The sequence below is a fragment of the Haliotis cracherodii genome, unplaced genomic scaffold, assembly GCF_022045235.1.
Source record: "Haliotis cracherodii isolate W230 unplaced genomic scaffold, xgHalCrac1.p SCAF_24, whole genome shotgun sequence".
In the NCBI taxonomy this organism is placed as follows: domain Eukaryota; kingdom Metazoa; phylum Mollusca; class Gastropoda; order Lepetellida; family Haliotidae; genus Haliotis; species Haliotis cracherodii.
The window spans coordinates 5,526,829-5,550,413 of NW_027266280.1; the positions used below are offsets into that span (position 1 = coordinate 5,526,829).

The 23,585-nt window shown below is 43.2% G+C and overlaps 1 protein-coding gene across 3 annotated transcripts in view; it reads right to left on the reverse strand.

The window, feature by feature from the left end:
- LOC139472258 (synergin gamma-like) overlaps positions 1–23,585 on the reverse strand; it is a 44,008-nt gene that overhangs the window by 5,847 nt on the left and 14,576 nt on the right. For 2 of the 3 annotated variants that reach the window (XM_071254657.1, XM_071254656.1), the window contains 8 exons: positions 23,223–23,385; positions 21,789–21,951; positions 20,804–21,071; positions 20,138–20,344; positions 17,878–17,956; positions 17,190–17,299; positions 10,286–10,318; positions 692–2,425 (listed from right to left, as the gene is read on the reverse strand). In XM_071254657.1, the coding sequence (XP_071110758.1) occupies positions 692–2,425; positions 10,286–10,318; positions 17,190–17,299; positions 17,878–17,956; positions 20,138–20,344; positions 20,804–21,071; positions 21,789–21,951; positions 23,223–23,385 (2,757 nt within the window). The remainder of the gene's footprint in view (positions 1–691; positions 2,426–10,285; positions 10,319–17,189; positions 17,300–17,877; positions 17,957–20,137; positions 20,345–20,803; positions 21,072–21,788; positions 21,952–23,222; positions 23,386–23,585) is intronic. The other variant, XM_071254658.1, reaches the window with a different exon arrangement.

The following is a 23,585-nucleotide window of genomic DNA, read 5'->3' on the forward strand; positions in this document are numbered from 1 at the left end:
GACTTACAACAGTCAGATGTGTCGCATCAGTCAGGTGTCTCTCAGCAGTCAGATGTCTCCCTACAGTCAGATGTCTCCCTACAGTCAGATGTCTCACAACAGTCAGATGTTTCACAACAGTCAGATGTGTCACAACAGTCAGATGTCTCACAACAGTCAGATATTTCACTACAGTCAGATGTCTCACGACAGTCATATGTCTCACGACAGTCAGATGTCTCACAACAGTCAGATGTCTCTCAACAGTCAGATGTTTCACTACACTCAGATGTTTCACAACAGTCAGATGTCTCACAACAGTCAGATGTCTCACAACAGTCAGATGTTTCACTACAGTCAGCACTAGAGGTATAGGTGTGTGCGTGTGTGTGTGCGTGGGTGTGTGTGATTGTCTGTGTGAGAGAGTGAGAGATTGTACTAGATCGGACTAATGCCAATTTTATAGTGCTAGCCCACTGAAATACCATGCCGCAGTTTAATATGAATACCTCCTATCAGACAAAGTGTACTCATTGATCCGATAAGTCCTTGTTTTAGCCCCTGAATGCAGAGCAGGGTAACAACAAGTACCATCTTTTAACATTGCACGGTAGGACATGGCTGGGGATTGAAACCCCAACCTTTCACTCTTTGGGCAGATGCTCTACCACTAGACCACTGAGGCAGTAGCTTGTACGTCATTACAACTTACCTTGAGTATCCCCATTCTGCTGACCTTCCTCCATGAAGCCCTCCTCCTTTTTATACAGCTCCAGGCTGTCCACTGACTTAGACTCCGCACTGGCCGGGGCACGCGATGACCCTTCAAAGTTCCCAAACTCAACACTGGACACTGACTGACTGTCAGTGCCACCATTGTCCGAGTCCTTCTGAGCTGACACACCCTTAGAAATTGGAAACTCAAGACTAGAAATAGACTGCGAGTCTTCCCGAACCCCTTGACACTTGTCCTTCCACCCCCAGCTGTCCATGTCCTTGGAAGAAGAGCTGTCTGTTTCTGTCATCTGGATATCGGGGGACATGCTGTGGCCCCTTTCTTCACTATTACGTATAGAGTCTGTAGTCTTGAGCTCCTGTTTGTGCTTCGAAGCACTGTAGTTATGGGATGTCACTGCATACATGCTGTAAACTGTAGTAACAGCTGTATGACGAACCATGTCATCGAGGTCATACCCTCTGGAGAATGCATTACTGTCATCATCCTCGTCTAAATGATCCATCGGTGGAGGAATGCGGTCGTCATCGATGTCAGATTCAAGAGAAGGCATACGCAAGGTTTTTGATGAGTCTTTTGATAACTTGTAACTGGCATTCGGTTCATCCCTAACCTTAAAAACACCTAGCACTTCCGTCGTTTGTAAGTTCTCCTTCTTAACAGTCAGTATATTGGAACTGTCTTGTCCAGAGTGAAAGTCGGACCAGTCACTTTGTGTTTCTTGCACCTCAGAGGCTGGAATGTCTGACTGAGCAAACCCTACCCAGTCACTATCAGTCTTTGATATCCTCTCCACAGCAAAACCTTGTTGAAAATCAGATGAATTAGGCAACGTGGCTTTCATTTCTAAATTTGTATCAGTTGCATCAACATTTGATTCGGAATGATTAAAAGATGCCCAATCTTCAGAAGGAGCTGGTTTATAGTCATCAGGAGGAGCACTTGCTGCTTCAAAATCGGCCCATTCTTCTCCCTTGTCCTCCCCTCTGTCTGAACCAAACAAGCTTAATATTGATGCATTGTCTATAGAAGCCGAAGACTGACCTCTACCCAGATCCTTATCAGTGGACTCTGAAGGAGCTTCTGTGAACCCAGACCAGTCCTCCCCTTGTTCATCAAAGTTGGCAAAGTCCTCTTCCTTTGGCTGAGGCTCTGTTGGAACTTCTTTTTCTGGAGCTTCATCAACGCAGAGGACCCGAAGTGCATTATACTTGTCCTCCTCTCCCATCAAGTCAGCATCAGAAGGACCTGCTCTATGAGCTGCTGGGGGAGCTTCTTGGAAATCTGTAAACTCAGCCTCAGTTGCCAGCTTCTGGGCTGCTGCATTCACAGTCTTCTCTGCATGAGCTGCCTGACTAGCGTACACATTCTTGGGTACAGGTCGGAACAAGCTGGACCCTTTCGGGGCAGATTTATAGTCTGTGAAGTCATCAGAACCTGTCGGTCTTGGACCTTGTGTCAAAGGGGGTATGGATGGGAAAGGTAAAGCTGGGATCTTTGGTTGAGGCTGCACGATGTGACTAGTTGGAGGAGCAATAGATCTATGCTTAGGACTTTGGGTTTCCCGTAGTTCTTTCTTGCGATGGAACTCCTCTACGTAGGACTCAAATGCTCGGATGTCTTCATTTTCGGACTGCTCGGAGGTGCTGACCTGACTGCTGTCCCTGCAGTCGGTGTAGTCCTCATCCTCCAGGCTTGGAGTGCTGTGACCTGGAGGGCATAAAGCAGATATGGCTTATAGCAACAGTAATGAAAAAACCAAATCATATGTATGACACAGGTGAAAGAGTTGATTTAGACAACTGAAGTGGTCCGTCCATGTGTGTCTGTTTGTCAATCAGGTGATCATGAAAATGCATATTTAACCTTCATGCATTGTGTTGGGGGGGGGGATTTTTATATAAGAATATTTTAGTAAGCGCAATTTGTTTCTCTAGAAGGAAGAACCAAGCGACTTTTGAGGGGGAAGGGTAGAGGGTAGGCATCTTCCTGGGGCAAGGGAGTTAACTGACTTTATAAGTCCAGTTTCCATCCTTGCCGAACAAGGCTGGAATTCCTGGACTCGATCGTAGCGCCACCAGTGGCTATTACGAGTTATGTCCCTTCTAAGCCTCTCCTATGGACCCCTCAGATTCCACCTCTTGTATCACTTGCATTTGCTTCAAACAAAACGGCGGCGCCAAGTCAAGATGAGGTGATCGATAATCAAGATAAAACGGGTCTTATATCGTTTAGTGAATCAAATCATGTGAGCACCTTGATTAAAAACATGAAAAGTTTTGGAAAATATCTGTTGACAACGAGTTAGCGCTGTACATGCCTTGCAAATCCTGCAATCGACCGAAATCTGCATGACAGTTTAAGAACCGCATTTCAATTTCGTTGCGCCATCGCACAGACTCATAAGTCCAGCCAAAATATACCTCCATAATACCTGCCTAGTTCGGCAAGGGTGGAAACAGGACTTTTATAGTCAGTTAACTCTCTTGCCTCAGGAAGATGGGGGGTAGAGGGATGGGGCCACTTAAGAATCACTTTGAGTGAATACTACCATTGAACAGTGGTGTTTTTGTGGTGAGTTCGTGCGCTCATTGGTCCAAGCTGGTTCCCCTCTAGCCTCCACAGGCCATGTCTTGACTCATTAAAAAGCGACTACACCACAAATAAGGTGTATGTGTTTTAGGGTGATGGAGGAATGTAGTGCATACAAAACCAATGAAGTACTGTGGTTAAAAGTTACAATATATTACAGGCATATATAACTGATGGCTAAACATCTAAAATGTTAACAAGTCTCAAGTATTTTTTTTCCCATGTACAAAGGTTTTCAATTTCAACTTCAATGGATCATTCAAAGGAAACTCAATAATTCCTAAATCCTAATGAAAACTGCAGCCAACTTACTGTGTGATTCAGGAATGCAATAATATTTTATGTCGTGTAATCTGCTTCACAACAAACAACGAGATCGATACTTGATTGAGTGGGTACATATTCTGGGTACTGGTATGATTGAATGAAAAATATGATTGTTTGTTTGTTGCTTAATGCCTCACTCAGCAATATTCCAGCCACATGAGTGAGTGAGTGAGGTTTTACGCCGCTTTTAGCAATATTCCAGCAATATCACGGCGGGGAACACCAGAAATGGGCTTCACACATTGTACCCATGTCGAGAATCGACCCCGGGTCTTCGGCGTGACGAGCAAACGCTTTAACCACTAGGCTACCCGACCGCCCCTCCCGCCATATGAGGGTCATACAAATCCATTGATAAATATTGTGAACAATGACCCGCAATTGTGACACGCAATCAACCAAGTCATTGAGCATGACCACCAGATCCATCTGGCTACCTCTTATGACCAATCATAAGCGGAGATCAATTCTAACCCAAAACCCCCATGGGTTGACAAATATGGAGAAAGGACAGCAATCACACAATCTCAAAGCCTTTTCAAAATGACTTGTCACACCGTTCACTGTACGACACCTCACCACAGTGACAACCAAGTGCCAGGCGTGGTAGTTCATGGTAACCACATCTACCATCTCGTGACGTCTTTTGGTTTCAATCGTCAAGGAATCAAACCACCAATCTTGCACTCTCCAGCCAGACACTCTATCCACTAGTTAGCCTAGGGTAATCTGGATGACATCAAAAAAAATCTTATGAAAAGAATATGCATCTTCCCATTCTAATCCACTTGGAAATACTTCTTACAACTGAAATTTGTCAAATACATTCTATTAACATGAAAAATAGTTTTTAAAATCTGTTTATTCTGTGTTTGTGAAATTTAGAGTTGGCAGAAATGTGTATCAAATAATGATAAATAAATAGTTATTTGTTCCTGATCTTGTAAGTTGCAGCACAAGTGTCAATATATATCTAGCTCTGTTTGTTTGTTTGTTGTTTAACGTCGCACTCAAAAGTATTCCAGCAGTCTGTAAATAATCAAGTCTGGACCACACAAACCAGTGATTGACATCATGAGCATAAATCCACACAATTGGGATACGATGACATGCATCAACCAAATCAGCATCTTACTCTAGCTCTTTAGACGCACAGCCTAGAAATTTGTTTTTTTTAAAGACTAGTCATGAAGATGAGTGGAAACCTTAATTCACTCATCCTCAAGGTTTGTAGCAAGTCATCCTTGAAGAGGACAAAAATGTTTACTATTCAGTTCCTAGCTGTAGCAAAATTGAAGCATTGAGAACTGGTTCACAATTACAGCCCTCAAATGCTTCAGGCCCATGACGACTACCTTCATTGCATTTTCACTTGTCCTCAGCACAACTTAGTGGGCTCTGAAGATGCTGAAGATGCTGAAGATACTGAAGTACTCACAAAACAAATAAACTGTACGTCTGGTATTAATTAGGGCTGGGACGGGTAATTCAAGTCCTCCAGTCGGGTGGTTCCTGAGTAGGATCCAGATACTCACACGACTACCCAGACCCGTGGTTAGTCACATGATATATTGTTTAATGGCAAAAATTGTTCGCATTTCTTTCTGACTTTATAAATTTGAATAGAGATAAAACTTCAGTCAACTTCAGTGTATCATGAGCAGATAGTTTTATGCGTATATCTAAATACATTTTGCCAGGGCTACGGTCAAACTATTCCCAATCAGACATTTGTACCTATCTCTTGAGACCTAGAGCGGGTACCCGGGTAGGGTCAGTTAATAGTACCCAGGTAGTAAATTTGGACTCGTCCCAGCCCTAGTATTAACATAAGTAAACCATCAGGCCATCTTGGAATATCTTGCACCCCACTGCCATCTATGTGTCATATTTTATTTCAATGAAAAATCAATTCAGTTAGCAATAATAGGGTGATAGTCATACGGTCTCCAGAGACGGATCCAGGAGTTTAAAGAGGGGTGCACATTTTGACCAAGTCACTTCAAGTCATCTACTACGTGGGGTGTCTGAAAGAAAGGGGGTATACGCACACCCTGCACCTGGTTTATCAATAATTAATCATAAGCATGATCAGAAAATAAATTTATAACAGAAATCGTTCAAAATTTCATGATAGCCAAACTCAAAATATTTTGCATATATATGGTGTTTCACATAGTTTCAAATTAAACAATAATGTCAAAGTGAAAATGATGAAAATGACAATAAAAATGGTAATTATCTACTTGATGACAATATTATTCCGCATTGTTTGCTGCTGAACATGTTGACCCCAAGGAACCCAAAACATAACAGAACATAATCCATGCTTCATGCAAACAAACACACAGTTCAAGACAAGAACCATCACTGTGGATGCTACCTGTGCAAAAGCAGGGGTGAGCGGGTCATACATACCGTATTCGACGTAATAAGCGCCCACGGCGCTCTCAAAATTAGAAATAGGGGGCTCTTATTAGAATATTATTTTGGTGGGAAAAAAACAGTTGAAAGATAAATTTTGTGGTTTATGCTGATGGTCAGAACTGTTTATATATATATATATATATATATATATATATCGATATATTTTTCCAGAATATAATTGCCCATAATTAAGGGAACATATAACACACGAGTGCATAATATACACAAATAAATAAGTCTTGTGTACATTGATCAATCGGAAGGGATGCTAATTGGGATTGTTCACTTGCCAATATATTAGCATATATCGCCATGGGCGCTTATTAGAGCGGGGCGCTTATTCCGTCGAATACGGTACATGTCAGACATCTTTCCACATGCTACTGGTGTTTGTCGGCCTATACAGTGGCCAGATAGAGAGAGTGAGTTGAGTTTAACACCGCTTTCAACAGTATTCTGATTATGTCACAGCGTGTCAGCTTAATGTGGGAGAAAAGAAGGTTTCAGACGTTTACCACTTTGGTGAAACCCATGAGCATGGGTATGGTGCTGACAAAGCAAGAAACATAATCTGGTGAACCAGGTTTCTGATTGGCCCAAGGGACGCTACTCTGTTCAGTGAATTGCAGCGCCTTACACAACTGGGCACATGTGCCCCCGATATGTCTAAAAACTAGCGAGTGATCTTTTAACAGTATTGCAGTAATATACAGATGTCAACTTGATGGTTGGTTGGTTGGTTTGTTGTTTAATGCCGCACTCAACAATATTCCAGCTATATGAAGGCGGTCGGTAAATAATCAAGTCTGGACCAGACAATCCAGTGATTGATATCATGAGCATCTATCCACGCAATTGGGATCGATGACATGTATCAACCAAGTCAGCGAGCCTGACCACCCGATCCCATTAGTCGCCTTTTACAACAAGCATAGTCGCATTTTACGGCAAGCAAGGGTTGCTGAAGTCAGCCTGATGGAGGAAAGTGATGCAGGTCTTAGAAACATCACACTAAGAAAGATGAAATCTACAAGTCAACTGTGTCTTCATTTAGGCCTAAGAAGTTAAATACCATTTTGGTGAAACCCACGAGCACAGGTGTAGGGGTGGCAAAGCTAGAAACGTAAAAAGGCGAAACCAGAAATAGAATCCATGATTTTGCATGCCATGTTCTATTCCAGCAATAGCATGAGTGGCCTGGAAATCATAGTCAGGGCCTTACCAGGAGTGCAAGTGAATGAGTGAGTGAAAGAGGTGGGCCAGACAAACCAGTGGTTGATACCATGAGCAGCATCCAGGACATTAGGGCAAGATGACACACAATCAGCCAAGGCATACATTGTGACCAACCAATCTTCATTTAGTCAACTTCAATGACAAGCTTGATGTACTGCAGATACAGACCTACTTAATCCTTGAATTAGGTAAGGGGGTGGGGTGATGGGGTGGAGTGATGGGGGTGGGGTGTGGGGTGTGTGTGTGTGATGGGGTGGGGGGGGGGGGGTGATGGGGGGGGTGATGGGGGGTGGAGTGATGGGGGGATAAAGGGGATGGGTGGGGGGTGGAGTGATGGGTGGGGGATGAGGGGATGGGCGGGGGCATTACTTTAGCAGAGGCAGGGATAGACACCTTTGGTCATATACAACTAGTCCCCAGCTCTGGACGACTGGTTAATGTGAAACTACTAGATTCTGGGAGAAAACAACCTGCCGTTAGATCTTCACTTGTCTCCTCAGAGTAACGGATTTGTGGCCATGTCTAACCCTGATGACTCTCTCACATCAAGGAGAAATCATCTCTCTATCATTTAACATAGACCATTCCCTTCCAAAAATCAAGTCAAATAGAACTAGTCCAGTGCTGATATCCCTTATAGATCAGTCCAAACAATACAAGACTGCCATCAGTTCAAAAGCTTATAATCCTGACAATCTCATCTTCCTGAGGCAAGGAAATTAACTGACTATAAAAGTCCAGTTTCCACCCTTGCCGAACTAGGCTCGAATTATGGAGTTATATGTTGGCTGCACTAACAAGTCTATGCAAAGTCCGGGGGCAGTCAGGTAGCCTAGTGGTTAAAGCGTTTGCTCGTCATGCCGAAGACCCAAGTTTCGATTCCCAACATGGGTACAATGTGTGAAGCCCATTTCTGGTGTCCCCTGACGTGATATTGCTGGAATATTGCTAAAAGCGGCTTCAAACCATACTCGCTCACTCACTCACTATGCATAGTCCAATAAAATTCATGTAACCTAATCGACATCCGCTTCGAAAATAACATGGATTTCAATGTGCAGATTTTGGTCGCTTGCAGGATTTGCAAAGGATGTGTTCCATCTACTTGGCATCAACAGATATTTTCCAAATCATTTCATGTTTTTAATCAAGGTGCTCACTTTATTTGATGCAGTTCGTGAGGAAATATTATTATAGTACAGATCTTGATCATCAATTAGATCAGATTGATTGGGCACTGCAATTTTGTTTGAAGCAAATGCAAGTAATATGAGAGGTGGATTCTGATTGGTCAATAGAATGGGCATAGAAGGTACATAACTCGTAATATCCACTGGTGGCGCTATGATCAAGCACAGAAATTGCAGCAAAAGTTCATCTAGGGTGGAAACTGGACTTTTACAGTCAGTCAACTCCCTTGCCTCGGGAAGATGGACAATCTTAACATATTTAATGATCAAATTAAATTCAAAACAAACTCAACAATCAAATCTTTAACTATACTTACTAAACATGAAAAACACACAATTGTAACATAGTCAAGCAAGATAATCTGAAATACATGCTAATTTTGAAATGGCTGATAATGAAAAGTTCATGCAAGAAACATATACCTCTGATAGTTAGCTAGGAGACAGCTGGAGCAGGTGTTAGCTATTGAATATTCTGTGGTAGGTTTTTGTTGACTGTTTATCATAATCAAACTTTACTCATGTTGACAAAACTATAACTAAAAGTTTACTTTTTACAGAATCGAAATATTAGTTTTACTGTAAAACAAATAAGTGTTATTACTTCTGTGCATTGTATGACAACATACCCTTAACCTATTAGAGATAGTCATGATGTTGGGCTTATGTAAACATATTCACTTTCTACAAAAATGATTCATTTTTTATCATCAAAACTTAAAAAAACTTAAAACAAAAAACTCAATCCCCAGTTTTAACAAAAGGATAACAAAAATACTATTCATAATCAGTGAGTGAGTGAGTGAGTGAGTATGGTTTTACACCGCTTTTAGCAATATTCCAGCAATATCATGGCGGGGGACACCAGAAATGGGCTTCACACATTGTACCCATGTCAGGAATCGAACCGGGGTCTCCGGCGTGACGAGCGAACACTGTAACCACTAGGCTACCCGACCGCCCCTCATAATCATACCTAAGCAAAACACAAATAGTAGATTAATCAGTTTAAAATTTTCACAAGACCATCACAAATCATAATTTGTTAGAAGTTTGATTTTGTTTGACGTTTAAAGCTGCACTAAGCAATATTCCAGCTATATGACGGCTTCCTGTATATAATCGAGTCTGGTCCAGACAATCCAGTGATTGATGTTACGATGTACTTGTATGAGCAATGACACATGCCGTCAGAGGACGATGACACGCTATCAATCAACCAAGTCACCTGACCATCTGATCGAGTACGTTGCCTATAATGACCAGATAGGCCGAAAGGGACCAATTCTAACCCAGTATCCCCATGGGGTTGCTGCTTAGATGGACGAGGGAAGAATAATGAAAGTAATTCACTCCACATTATTCTAAAAATCCAAACACAACTTAGCGGATATAACCATTATGCCTAAACTGTATTTTACAAATAATTATTTGTGAAGACATGAAATTCATTCATTGTTTTGTTTTCGTGTAGAACTTGAACATTTCGAAAACGATTTAGGGTTGAATTCAAAATCACACCATGAAAAAAGTTGCAATTCAGAAAAAACAACTTCAAAAATTGTTCAGAGCACATACGCAAAAACAAATATTGAGTTTTTAACAATTTCAAAACCATGACCCAAAATCGACATTTCACACATCCGGTCAGCATCTTCGTCCTTAACCACTGAAATAAACATATGTGACATGCTCACTTTCAGAAGCCAAAACATTACAAAACATCGCCTGGCAACACAAACAAAGCACCCAGCCGGAACACCTGGAGGGAACAAGGGAGATAACTAACATGCAGTACCTTTCGGATCTGAGTCGTGCTTAGAGGGATGGGCTGAAACAGTGCAAATAAAATTACACTCAACAAAGGAAAATCAAATTAGCTGAGGGAGCTGTTATAGAATATAATAAAACGTCAGTCCTAGAAGTCAGGGAGATTATGTGAGATGTGATTATTTCAAATGTTTTACTTTAACTATTCTTTATGCTTAAGTGAGTGAGTGAGTGAGTGAGTCTGATTTTTACGCCGCTTTTAGCAATATCCCAGCAATATCACGGCGGTGGACACCAGAAATGGGCTTCACACATTGTACCCATGTCGGGCATTGAACCCGGGTCTTCGGCGTGACGAGCGAACGCTTTAACCAGTGGGCTACCCGACCGCCCCATTTATGCTTAAGACGTGACTTTGTATCAACAGCAAACTGTCTTATTATGTAAGTATGGAGAGAATCGACACTAGCACAGCCCAGCTGTAGGATGTCTTACACAATTGGTCATGTCTGATGAACAAAACATACAGTAAGTAAACACTATTAAAAGCTAAGCCTTTGCTATGAACACACAATGCCGTTTAGAAAGTGGTCAAATATAACAAACGTTATATTTGGGATAACACTTTCGAAGTAAGGTACAGATTCTTGTACTTTTTTGGGTTGAGTCCCGTTCGGGATTCGAACCCACGCTGCCAGAGTGAGGCAACTTGTCAGAGGGGAACAGAAAGTACGTGATCTAGACTACCAGTTGTCAGACTTTCATTTTGTGGAAGCCTTGGTGGTTGAGTGGGTTAGATCGCTGACTTTTTGTGCTGGCAATTAGATGCCTCGCTCTGGGAGTGTCGGTTCAAATCCCGAACAGGATTCAACCCTAAAAAGTACGAGAATCTGTACTTTACTCAGAAAGTGTTATCCTAAATATAATAAGTGTGACATAAGCCTTTGCTGCTAAATGTGATTATTTGTCAATAAGTCAATCACAAAGCAAATTCTTTGAAAAGGTATTATTTGCCTAACTAGTCTTTGTAAACAAGGAAACAAGATGTTAAATATATAATTTGAAACTTACTTGAACAACTGGACTATTTGCTCAATTTCTACAAATTATTAGTTTTGAACAAGCAAGCCTGGTAGGAAAACTTATTTCTGTCCACATCTAATTGGCACATATGTTAACATTATAGGCTATCAAAATGTTACCAACAGACTAGATCGGGCAAGCAGACTCAAACACAAATACATAATCTTTTGCCTTTTGTGTTTACCCATATGTCAAATGTGTGTGAAAAGTGCTTGTCTCATCACTGATAGTATTTACATGTGCAGCAACAATGAAAAGGTGTCTTGGAAGGAGACATATTCTGTAAAAAATCTTTAGTTTAAATTTTAATTTCATGAACAAGATAAGCATTTACTCATGTAGCTTCTAATGATACTGAATGTATATGATAACACATAATGATTTGTTTGTTTGTTTGTTGTTAACGCCACAGTCAGCAGTATTCCAGCTATATGACAGCAGTCTGTAAATAATCAAGTCTTCAAAAGACATTCCAGTGACTGATATGAACATCGATCCATGCAATCGGGACACGATGACATGCATCAACCAAGTCAGCGAGCCTGAACACCCGATCCCGTTAGTTGCCTCATAAGACAAGCATAGTCGCCTTTTACGGCAAGCAACGGTTGCTGAAGACCTATTCTACCCCGGAAAGACGGGTGTCATGTAGATGGTTGGTTGGTTGGTTTGTTGGTTTGTTGTTTAACGCCGCACTCAGCAAAATTCCAGCTATATGACGGCGGTCTGTAAATAATCGAGTCTGGATCAGACAATCCAGTGATTAATATCATGAGCATCGATCCACGCAATTGGGATCGATGACATGCGTCAACCAAGTCAGCGAGCCTGACCACCCGATGCCGTTAGTCGCCTTTTACGACAAGCATAGTCACCTTTTACGGCAAGCATGGGTTACTGAAGACCTATTCTACCCTAGAATCTTCACGGGTCCATGGTACTGAATGCATATGATGACCTGTAATAATTACGACGATGATCATGAACATGGTGATGTAGATAAAGTGAGTGAGTGAGTGAGTTGGGTTTAACGCTGCCTTGAACAATATTCCTGTTATATCACGGCTTGTCAGCTTAATGTGGGAGGAAAGCCCGAAGTGATGCAGGTCTCGGACGTTTACCACTTCGGCGAAATCCACGAGCACGGTAATGGAGCTGACAAACTTAGAAACATAAACAGCACGAACCTGGGTGCCAACCCATGATCATAGGTTTCTGGCGTGTCCAAGGGACGTAACTTTGCACAGCAAATTGTGGTGCCTCAGACGACTGGGACACCTGTGCCTCCGTTATATATAAAGCCATGGAAATCTATGGCCACAGAAGAATATAAATTTTTATCACATAATAGGTTATGTTTCTGTTGGGGTCATTTACGTCTATATTGCAAATAAAAAAGGCCTTTGTCTATCGGCGAATGAGTCAGATTTGGCCATCGGGGATCTGGACAAAGTACTGTAATAATTGTTATGAGTATCTGTCAGGGATATTAAAAATCACCTTCAAACTGGGGTAAAGCTGAGGCCTTTTTCAAGTGGAGGCAACACTGAAGAAATGAACACTTACACACTTTAGCGAGGACAGCAGGCATATCACATTCCATACCTGTGTTTGTAAAATTAGCTTTGGAAATTAATATTTTTGCCAAGGTGCACTAAATACAATGTTTATTTCTAATACAGGATATTTACCATTCCCAAATACACTCACGTGATAACCTCTATGTATAGTCACAGGGGTGTTGAAAATCAGTGCTCGACTTGCCTGATTCGCCTCAAAGTTTAGCTTCAGAGTTTCAGAGTGAGTTTCAGAGTGAGTGAGTGAGTGAGTGAGTGAGTGAGTGAGTGAGTGAGTGAGTGAGTGAGTGAGTGAGTGAGTGAGTGAGTGAGTGAGTGAGTGAGTGAGTGAGTGAGTGAGTGAGTGAGTGAGTGAGTGAGTGAGTGAGTATGGTTTTACGCCGCTTTTAACAATATTCCAGCAATATCACGGCGGGGGACACCAGAAATGGGCTTCACACATTGTACCCATGTCGGGAATCGAACCCGGGTCTGCGGCATGAAGACCGAATGCTTTAACCACTAGGCTACCCGACCACCCCTTTAGCTTCAGAAGCTGGCTGACAATCTCAAACTTAAGTAGACCTTTAGTCAATTGTGGTCAAATATTCGTAACAAGACCAAACTGTAGCATGTGAAGGACATAAAGACTGCAGGTGGGACCAATTTAACTGACGAAGTGTATTCTTTTCTTCCCCGGATTTGATCTTGCATTTTGACACACTCTCTGACTGGTTCCTCACAGTACCTTGTAGCACAATGTATTAAGAAGTCCTGGCAGGTCGCACTCTCTGCTGAAAACGTATTCGTAGCTTCGACAAATATTAAAATATGCCAAAAACTGTAACATATGTTATTCCGCATACTACACACTTGCTGCAAAAGGAAATCATAATTACACAAGCAGAAATAGTTGAGAAATGAGCAAACATGACATTTTCAGTATGGTGGCCATGGCCTCCATGTTTAAAGTAGAATCGGATTTGTGTGTGCATGTTTTAGCTACACCATAGCTGGATCAGGCCTTGGGGAGATATCGAAAATTCAGTGAAAGAAACACCCGAAAAAAACTAGGGTTTGTGAAGATGAAAGATCACAGCTTGATGATAAATACTGAAAATATTCCAAAAAAACATACTGTATGGCATACCACACCATGTAGTTGCTGCATACCAAATTTCATAAAGATACAAGCAGAAATGGCTGAGTAAAAGGCAAAAATGACATTTTCAATATGGTTGCCATGGCAGACATGTTTGAAATAGCATTACAATCCTTAGAGCATGACTTAGACACAACGCACCTGGTATCATTAATGTAAAGTTTTAGTGGCAGTTTTACAGAAGATGTCCAAAATGAAAAAGTTATCAACGGATGGACGGACAACTTGCCATTACAAAAACTCTCTGCAGGCAAACAAGAATGGTTACCATGGTTACCAAGTATTTATTTACTCAGTCTACCCAGCAAATACCAAAATGTTTAATAAAGAATAGCAGCAAAAGCTTTAAAAAAATGTTTAGCTATACAAGAGTGACAAAATATTTCACAGAATGTCCCTCGGGTAGAAAATATTGCCTAAAAGAACAAAGCAACGGCTAAGGGAGGCTAGTTTGAAAAGGGCCTGAGTTTGCTCCCAACCCTCAATGCCCCCCATGAACACAGAGTCCTTTTGTATGCCAGGTATAGTTCATTATCAGTTTATCAACCAACATGGGGATGGAACTGATAGTGACACATCTGGCACATATTGGTGCCTGAATTGTTTGTTTGTTTGTTGTTTGTTTCTTCCTTTCTTTGTTGTTTAACATCATACTCAGCTATATTGCAGCTTCTTGACAGTGGGCTGTACATAATCAAGTCTGAACCAGACAATCCAGTGATTGACATCATAGGCATCGATCCACACAATTGGGATATGATGACATGCATCTACCAAGTCAGCGAGCCTGACCACCTGATCCTGTTGGTCGCCTTTTACGACAAGCATAGTCGCCTTTTACGGCAAGCATTGGTTTTTGAAGACCTATTCTACCCAGGATCTTCACGGGTCGGCAGCTGAACTGAATACTCAAGGCTGTACACAGCTGGTGTAGATTACCACTGCACATTCAGTCCCAATGTTCAAATCAGTAGCTTCAAAAACTGATTGGGATACTAGTTCAGATCTTAATCCAAGAGTGAAGAAAATCAAAATTGTTGGTTAGAGATTTTCATAAAGAAAATCACTGTGTTTGAGATACTGGTCAATCTATCTATCTCATATTTGACTTGGATCTTTTTCAAAATCTCACTTATGGACACAGTTTTTTGTGGACTACCACTTTTACCATTACGTAGATGGCAATTCTGTAGCAAATCAATTTGGTTGACTAGTGAAATTAACATCTATTTCTAACCCTTGTGTACAGGAAGTTCTGTGTGTGGGAGGCACCAAGTACAGAGGCTCTAAGTGCATGAGGCTCTAAGTAAGAGTGCTTTAGTACAGAAAGCTCTACGTATCGAAGGCTCTGAGTACACTAAAGAAGGCAATGAGTACCGGATGCCATAATCAAAGGAGGCTGTAAGTAAAGTAGTACAAAGTAAACAAAGCTCTAAGGATGGAAGGCTCTGAGTAAGGGGGCTCTGAGTAAGGAGGTTCTGAGTAAGGAGGCTATGAGTAAGGGGGCTCTGAGTAAGGGGGCTCTGAGTAAGGGGGCTCTGAGTAAGGGGGCTCTGACTAAGGAGGTTCTGAGTAAGGAGGCTCTGAGTAAGGGAACTCTGAGTAAGGAGGCTCTGAGTAAGGGGGCTCTGAGTAAGGGGGCCCTGAGTAAGGAGGCTCTGAGTAAGGGGGCTCTGAGTAAGGGGGCTCTGAGTAAGGGGGCTCTGAGTAAGGGGGCTCTGAGTAAGGGGGCTCTGAGTAAGGGGGCTCTGAGTAAGGAGGTTCTGAGTAAGGGGGCTCTGAGTAAGGGGGCTCTGAGTAAGAGGGCTCTGAGTAAGGAGGTTCTGAGTAAGGAGGTTCTGAGTAAGGAGGCTCTGAGTAAGGGGGCTATGAGTAAGGAGGTTCTGAGTAAGGAGGCTCTGAGTAAGGGGGCTCTGAGTAAGGAGGTTCTGAGTAAGGGGACTCTGAGTAAGGGGGCTCTGAGTAAGGAGGTTCTGAGTAAGGAGGCTCTGAGTAAGGGGGCTCTGAGTAAGGGGGCTCTGAGTAAGGAGGTTCTGAGTAAGGAGGCTCTGAGTAAGGGGGCTCTGGGTAAGGGGGCTCTGAGTAAGGAGGCTCTGAGTAAGGAGGCTCTGAGTAAGGGGACTCTGAGTAAGGGGGCTCTGAGTAAGGGGACTCTGAGTAAGGGGGCTCTGAGTATGGAGGCTCTGAGTAAGGGTACTCTGAGTAAGGGGACTCTGAGTAAGGGGGCTCTGAGTATGGAGGCTCTGAGTAAGGAGGTTCTGAGTAAGGAGGCTCTGAGTAAGGGGGCTCTGAGTATGGAGGCTCTGAGTAAGGGGGCTCTGAGTAAGGGGACTCTGAGTAAGGGGGCTCTGAGTATGGAGGCTCAGATTAAGGAGGCTCTGAGTAAGGGGGCTCTGAGTATGTAAGGCTCTGAGTTAGGGGGCTCTGAGTAAGGGGGCTCTGAGTAAGGAGGCTCTGAGTAAGGGGCTCTGAGTAAGGGGGCTCTGAGTAAGGAGGCTCTGCGTAAGGGGGCTCTGAGTAAGGAGGCTCTGAGTAAGGGGGCTCTGAGTATGTAAGGCTCTGAGTTAGGGGGCTCTGAGTAAGGGGCTCTCAGTATGGAAGCCTCTGAGTAAGGGAGGTTCTCAGAATAGAAGGCTCTTAGTACAGGAGGCTTTAGGTATAGGAGTCTCAAAATACAGGAGACTCTTAGTATGGAGGCTTTCAATTAAAGAGGGCCTTAGAAAGGCTGAGTCTAAGTTTAGGAGGATTTGAATACAGGAGACTCTAAATAGAGGAGGGTCTAAGTAAGGGAGGCTCTAACGATGGCAGCTTTCAAGTAAGGGAGGCTCTAATGATGGGAAACTTCAAGTAAGGGAGGCTCTAAGGATGGGAAACTTCAAGTAAGGGAGGCTTTAAGGATGGGAAACTTCAAGTAAGGGAGGCTTTAAGGATGGGAGGCTTTGAGTAAGGGCGGTTCTGAGTAAGGGAGTCATTGACCATCAGACCACTGGGGCAGTACCAGTGATAAGGGTTGGGCATACAAGAGGCTCTAAGTACTTGAGGCAGTAAGTCCAAGAGGCTCTAAGTACTTGAGGCAGTAAGTCCAAGAGGCTCTAAGTAGGGGAGGTTCATAGTAACGGCACGTCACTGACCGGTGGATGAGTCGCTGCTGCAGAAGAAGCTCCTGACGTTGGAGTTGTATTTGTCATCCGGTGATATCGTCTCCATCTCAGGATCCAGCTTTGGAGCAGATATGATGTAACTATGGAAACAATGCAGATAATTAGTAAACAATGAGTACCAGGTGGCTTCACAGTAGTGTCAACAAGATAGCTTCTAGTGACTCATATGTTTCACTGCTTTACTGATCTTGACAGTGGGAGAGTTACCTTTGTCCAACCATTGCATGCCACCATGGAGTAAATGATCTTTGCCATATATATTTAAGTTTAAAAAACAACTAAAACATAACCTTGTGTACCAGAATATTTTTTTCTCGTACCTGGCATTTGTGGGTTGGTAAGTTTTATGAGTGAGTGAGTGAGTGAGTTGGGTTTAACGCTGCTTTTAACAGTATTCCAGTTACATCGCAGCATGTCAGCTTAATGTGGGAGGAAAGCCCGAAGTGATGCAGGTCTCAGACGATTACCACTTCGGTGAAACCCATGAGCATGAGTATGGTGCCGACAAACCTAGAAACATAATTGGGGCAAACCGGGATTCGAACCCACAATCATAGGTTTCTGGCGTGCCCAAGGACGCAACTCTGCACAGCAAATCGCGGCGCCTTAGACAACTGGGCCACCCGTGCCCCCCCGTTTTATGAAAACAAATACATACGGTGGTTTTTCTTCCTTAATGGGAGGTGGTGTCGGTAATACTGCTGGTGCCCCACCAATAAAGTCGCCATAACTGTCATCTGCAAACAACACCTTGTATAGCCACACGACATTACATATAACTCAGTCTCAGAAAATGAGATCTTCAAATCCAATATGATCCCTCTCTGAGTGAAGATCTAACAACACGTCACATCAGATGAACCCTAATACAACTTTGACAGCCTGATCCAGATTGTGAAGAATGAAGGTGTAGATGCCATGCCAACACTATAATGACAAGGCCTTTTTTATCTACATTCAGAACAGGATGATTAATTTTGTTTTCGAGATACAAAAATCAGATATGCTGGGCAGAATGCTTCGCTCATACCGAAAACTGGCAACCAGCAATAATAGGCTGATGAGAAAGTTCACCTGACACGATCTCCTATGGAGGTGTTGTCAGATCTTTACATAGAGAGATATCATATCGCAGATCTGATCTTAATGCAATTGCATATAATTCGTCCTAAATCAGCACATAATGAAAATGTGAAAAGCTTTTGCTGGCAACAGAGTAAATACTTTTCAGTTTCAATTCACAATGTAAACTGCACACTGCAAAATCTGTTTAATTTCAAACTGATAATATACTTACACAGACTTAATGCAGTGTGCTACTACAGTATGTTTAATACATTTTTGTTGTTGTTGTTGTTGTTTAACGCCGCAATCAGCAATATTCCAGCTATATGAAGGTGGTCTGTAAATAATCGAGTCTGGACAAGACAATCCAGTGATTGACATCATGAGCATCGAACTATGCAGTTGGGATACGATGACATGAATGAACAAAGTCAGCAAGCCTGACCACCCGATCCTGTTAGTCGACGCTACTACAGGAACAGAAGGCAGTGTAATTCCATAACTCAAGAACTCGCTACTCTAAAATACCATCTACCTAACAACAGCTTATACTCAGGAACCAGTGGTCGTGTAGTCATCTATCAAGGTGTCAAAATGAAATTTTTTTGGCAAACAGTAGGAGTGTAACAATATATCAAACCATCAAATGATTGCAAATGTTTGCCCTACAATCATACAGTATCAACAGGAATTTAATAATGTCAATAGTAGGCATAATGACCGACAGTTTCAAAAGTTGCAAATAGTTATAAATAAACATAAAATATTGCCAATTTCAAACCTGACTGTGTGTTGGTTAAGCAAGGATAAGAACTACTTCACATATAGAGTTACTTCCCTTGGGCTGAGTATGCCACAGGGAGCAAAATGGTCGACTTTGTGAGCAATAACTTATTAATTTCTATCACATTGACGAATACAATTACTTGGTTTACTACTATCACAATACTATCGCAATAGTGTGGGCTACTATTGTAATACAATCTCAATAGTGAAAATAGTTCTAAGAGTCATCCCTAGCATAGTTTTTTCAACAACATGAGACTAACATGAAGTATCAAAAAAAATATACTGATCGTAAATATTAAATATCAGTGTATGAATGACCAGATTGTTCAATACATGTATCTAAATACGTTTTGCCAGGGCTATGCTAAAAATGCTCCCAACCGGACATTTTGAGACATCTCCTCAGACCAACAGTGGGTACCCGGGTGGGGTCGGGTAATAGGGGGGTGGGTACCCGGGTAGTTAATTTGGACTCGTCCCAGCCCTACTGCTTGTACTTGTCCGGAGTCCAGAAGGTTTTATAGGGCTAGTCCACTGATATACCCTATTTAGACACAGTATACCGACTCAGAGCTGACCTGCCCTAATTAAGGTGAGTGCAGGGCAGGGTAACAACAAGTATCATTGGTTGAAGCTGCCAGTGATTGAAACATAGACCTTCTGTTCTCCAGGCAAATCCTCTATCCACTAGACCGCAAAGGGCAGTCACACGAGTGGTAGAGGAGTGACTGAGTGAGTGAGTTGGGTTTAACGCCACCTTTAATAGTATTCCAGTTATATCACGGCGTGTCAGCTTAATGTGGGAGTAAAGCCCGAAGTGATGCAGGTCTCAGACGTTTACCACTTTGGTGAAACCCACGAGCACGGGTACGGTGCTGACAAACCTAGAAACATAATCGGGGCGAACCACAATCATAAGTTTCTGGCGTGCCCAAGTGACGCAACTCTGCACAGCGAATGGCGGTGCCTTAGACAACTGGGCAACTCGTGCCCCCAGTGGTAGAGGAAAGCAGTGACATATGATGGAAGATCTCCTACTGACATATCGATCCAGGACCACCCACCTGCTCCTTTTCTGACAGCCTGTGTGGGTGCTGGGGCTGTTTGAAAGTCAGCGAAGTCTTCATCTGCCACAGGGAGGGTGGGGACAGGCTGTGGGGGCGGAGCTTGTTGGGGCGGGGCTTGGTATGGAGGCGGAGCATGCTGGAAGCCAAGGGGAGGAGCCATGTGGTTGAGGGGAGGCATGGCCGGACCACCTTGAGCTGGAACATCTGAAGGATCAAATTGTTAATTTTTAACTATCTCTAAATTGGCAACAAAATAGAAATATTTTCAATGTTCAATGTGAAACTGAAATTCTATCAAATCTATCATCTCCATATTCTACAAAATTTTGATATTGGTAAAGCTTTTTTTTCTCATTGTTTATTGTAAAACATGGTGACTGAGTGAGTGAGTATTATTTTATGCCGCTTTTAGCTATATTTCAGCAATATCATGGCAGAGGATAACAGAAATGGGCTTCACACATTGTACCTACGTGGGGAATCAAACCTGGGTTTTCAGCGTGACAAGCTAACACTTTAACCACTGGGCTACCCCACCGCCCAATGTGGTATTGACAATATCCTTCAGTAGGACAGTAAGTTTAAATAATGCCCTACACCAGAAACCTAATAACACAACTCTGTGCTCATTAATTCAAGTCTTGAACCGTTAATGTCACATACTGGTGTGAGGAATGGTGGCTGCGGTCTGCGCCCCGGGTTGAGGACCCATCCACTGTCCTTGAGTATTGGTCATCATGGCCTCCCCACTGGGTGCCACTGTTGCCTGGTTACCAGGTATGTGCGGTCCCATTGGTTGACCTGCCACTGGAACCTGGCCCTGATTGGCTGCTGGTTGTGTTGGCATGGCAACCGACTGTGGGCCAAGGAATGGTACCGGAGGCTGAGGACATCTCAGCAGGATGTCCAGAGAAGCAACAGTGTAGTTGTTCTGAAGAAAAAAACATTTGAAAGCATCCAGCAGCTAGTTCTTACAGCTGAATCATGGCTTTGGATAGAACATATCCCCATGAGATGACAGTATTCTCAGCCATAACAACAAGCAACTTGTATTTAACATCATCAGCGGTTGAGGCAGGATAAGGGCCCTTTTGGGCCACTGGAATGTCAAAGTTTAAAGTCACGGAAAGTTATCAGCCATGTCAAATAGTTGACTTGTCTGTCACAAGTGCAAGTTCGTTTCTGGTAGGATCAAATTACTAAAAAAGCAAATATTTCAAACATGTAAGACAAAATCTGACCACGTCTTGAGCCCAACTGAACACTTTATGTTGTTTTAGTGTAATCATAGAAATAATCTGCATCTAAGAAAAAAGCATGCTCATATTCAAATATTAATAATGCTTTAAAATATCCTCAACCATCAGCCCTTGTAACACATTTCATCCTTACCAGGGTGCCATCGTACAAAAGAACCTCATCACTACAAAGGTCGCAAGTCCATGTTAAGGTATGGGAGTTAAAATGACCTTAGTGCTAAGATCGCTTTGCACAATGGCACCATGAACATTTCGTGTTGATGAAAGTCCAAAACATGCAAGTAATGAAATAGCTTTGGAGTTTCAAAGTTCCATCTACTTGTGTTGACATATTTGACATCAAGAGACACGAGGGTGAGATTCTCTACATACTAATGGAAGTAACTTACTTGTGTGAGAGCAATAATAGCTAGCACTGCAAACAGTTCGGGTTTAGACAGCTGCCCTGGAGTGTCCTTGTTGGCCATCTGCCAAATCAAACCCAACATTTCCCGCGGTAAGCCGCTCATCATCAGTATCGGGTAGACACGGTCTGTCTCTAACTTCCCCTCTCTGTAAAAAAGGAGAGGGACCTTGTCAATACATACAGCACTACTGATGCTACACAATCAGTCTCCTGTCTCCATCAACTGTCTGTACAGAGGAGAGCTGGTCATACAGCCCTGCTGGTGCTACACAATCAGTCTCCTGCCTCCACCACCTGTCTGTACAGAGGGAGCCGGTCATACAGTCCTTCTGGTCCTACACAATCAGTCTCCTGCCTCCACCACCTGTCTGTACAGAGGGAGCTGGTCATACAGCTCTACTGGTGCTACACAATCAGTGTCCTGCCTCCATCACCTGTCTGTACAGAGGAGAGCTGGTCATACAGCCCTGCTGGTGCTACACAATCAGTCTCCTGCCTCCACCACCTGTCTGTACAGAGGGAGCCGGTCATACAGTCCTTCTGGTCCTACACAATCAGTCTCCTGCCTCCACCACCTGTCTGTACAGAGGGAGCTGGTCATACAGCCCTACTGGTGCTACACAATCAGTGTCCTGCCTCCATCACCTGTCTGTACAGAGGAGAGCTGGTCATACAGTCCTACTGGTGCTACACAATCAGTCTCCTGCCTCCACCACCTGTCTGTACAGAGGGAGCCGGTCATACAGTCCTACTGGTGCTACACAATCAGTGTCCTGCCTCCACCACCTGTCTGTACAGAGGGAGCTGGTCATACAGTCCTACTGGTGCTACACAATCAGTGTCCTGCCTCCACCACCTGTCTGTACAGAGGGAGCTGGTCATACAGTCCTACTGGTGCTACACAATCAGTCTCCTGCCTCCATCACCTGTCTGTACAGAGGGAGCTGGTCATACAGCACTACTGGTGCTACACAATCAGTCTCCTGCCTCCATCACCTGTCTGTACAGAGGGAGCTGGTCATACAGCCCTACTGGTGCTACACAATCAGTCTCCTGCCCCCATCACCTGTCTGTACAGAGGGAGCTGGTCATACAGCCCTACTGGTGCTACACAATCAGTCTCCTGCTCCCATTACCTATCTGTAGAGAGGGGGGCTGGTCATACAGCCCTACTGGTGCTACACAATCAGTATCCTGCTCCCATTACCTATCTGTACAGAGGGGGGCTGGTCATACAGCCCTACTGGTGCTACACAATCAGTCTCCTGCTCCCATTACCTATCTGTACAGAGGGGGGCTGGTCATACAGCCCTACTGGTGCTACACAATCAGTCTCCTGCTCCCATTACCTATCTGTACAGAGGGGAGCTGGTCATACAGCCCTACTGGTGCTACACAATCAATCAGTCCTACTCACACTGTGGCTGCCTCCATCACCTGTCTGTACAGAGGGGGGAGCTGATCATCAGGTAGCTCACACCACACAGGTAAACCGGCACTTGTCTTGGCCACTATGGCTTTACCCGCACCAGATGAATGGCGTCTCTTGGTTGTCTTGACAACTGGAGGGGGAGGGGGAGCTGTAAGAAAGGGGATGCTCTTATTAAGCCTGAATGAAACATCTTGACTATCATATACCGTTATTAAAGCTTTTGAGCCGTGTATGTAGGATTTATAAATTCTGAAAACAAGTTTCTCCACACACTTCAAAGTAAATTTAAGTTTGTGTTTCACACAGTAATAAAGCCCTTCTTACAGAGACGACTTCTCGGTAGCATTT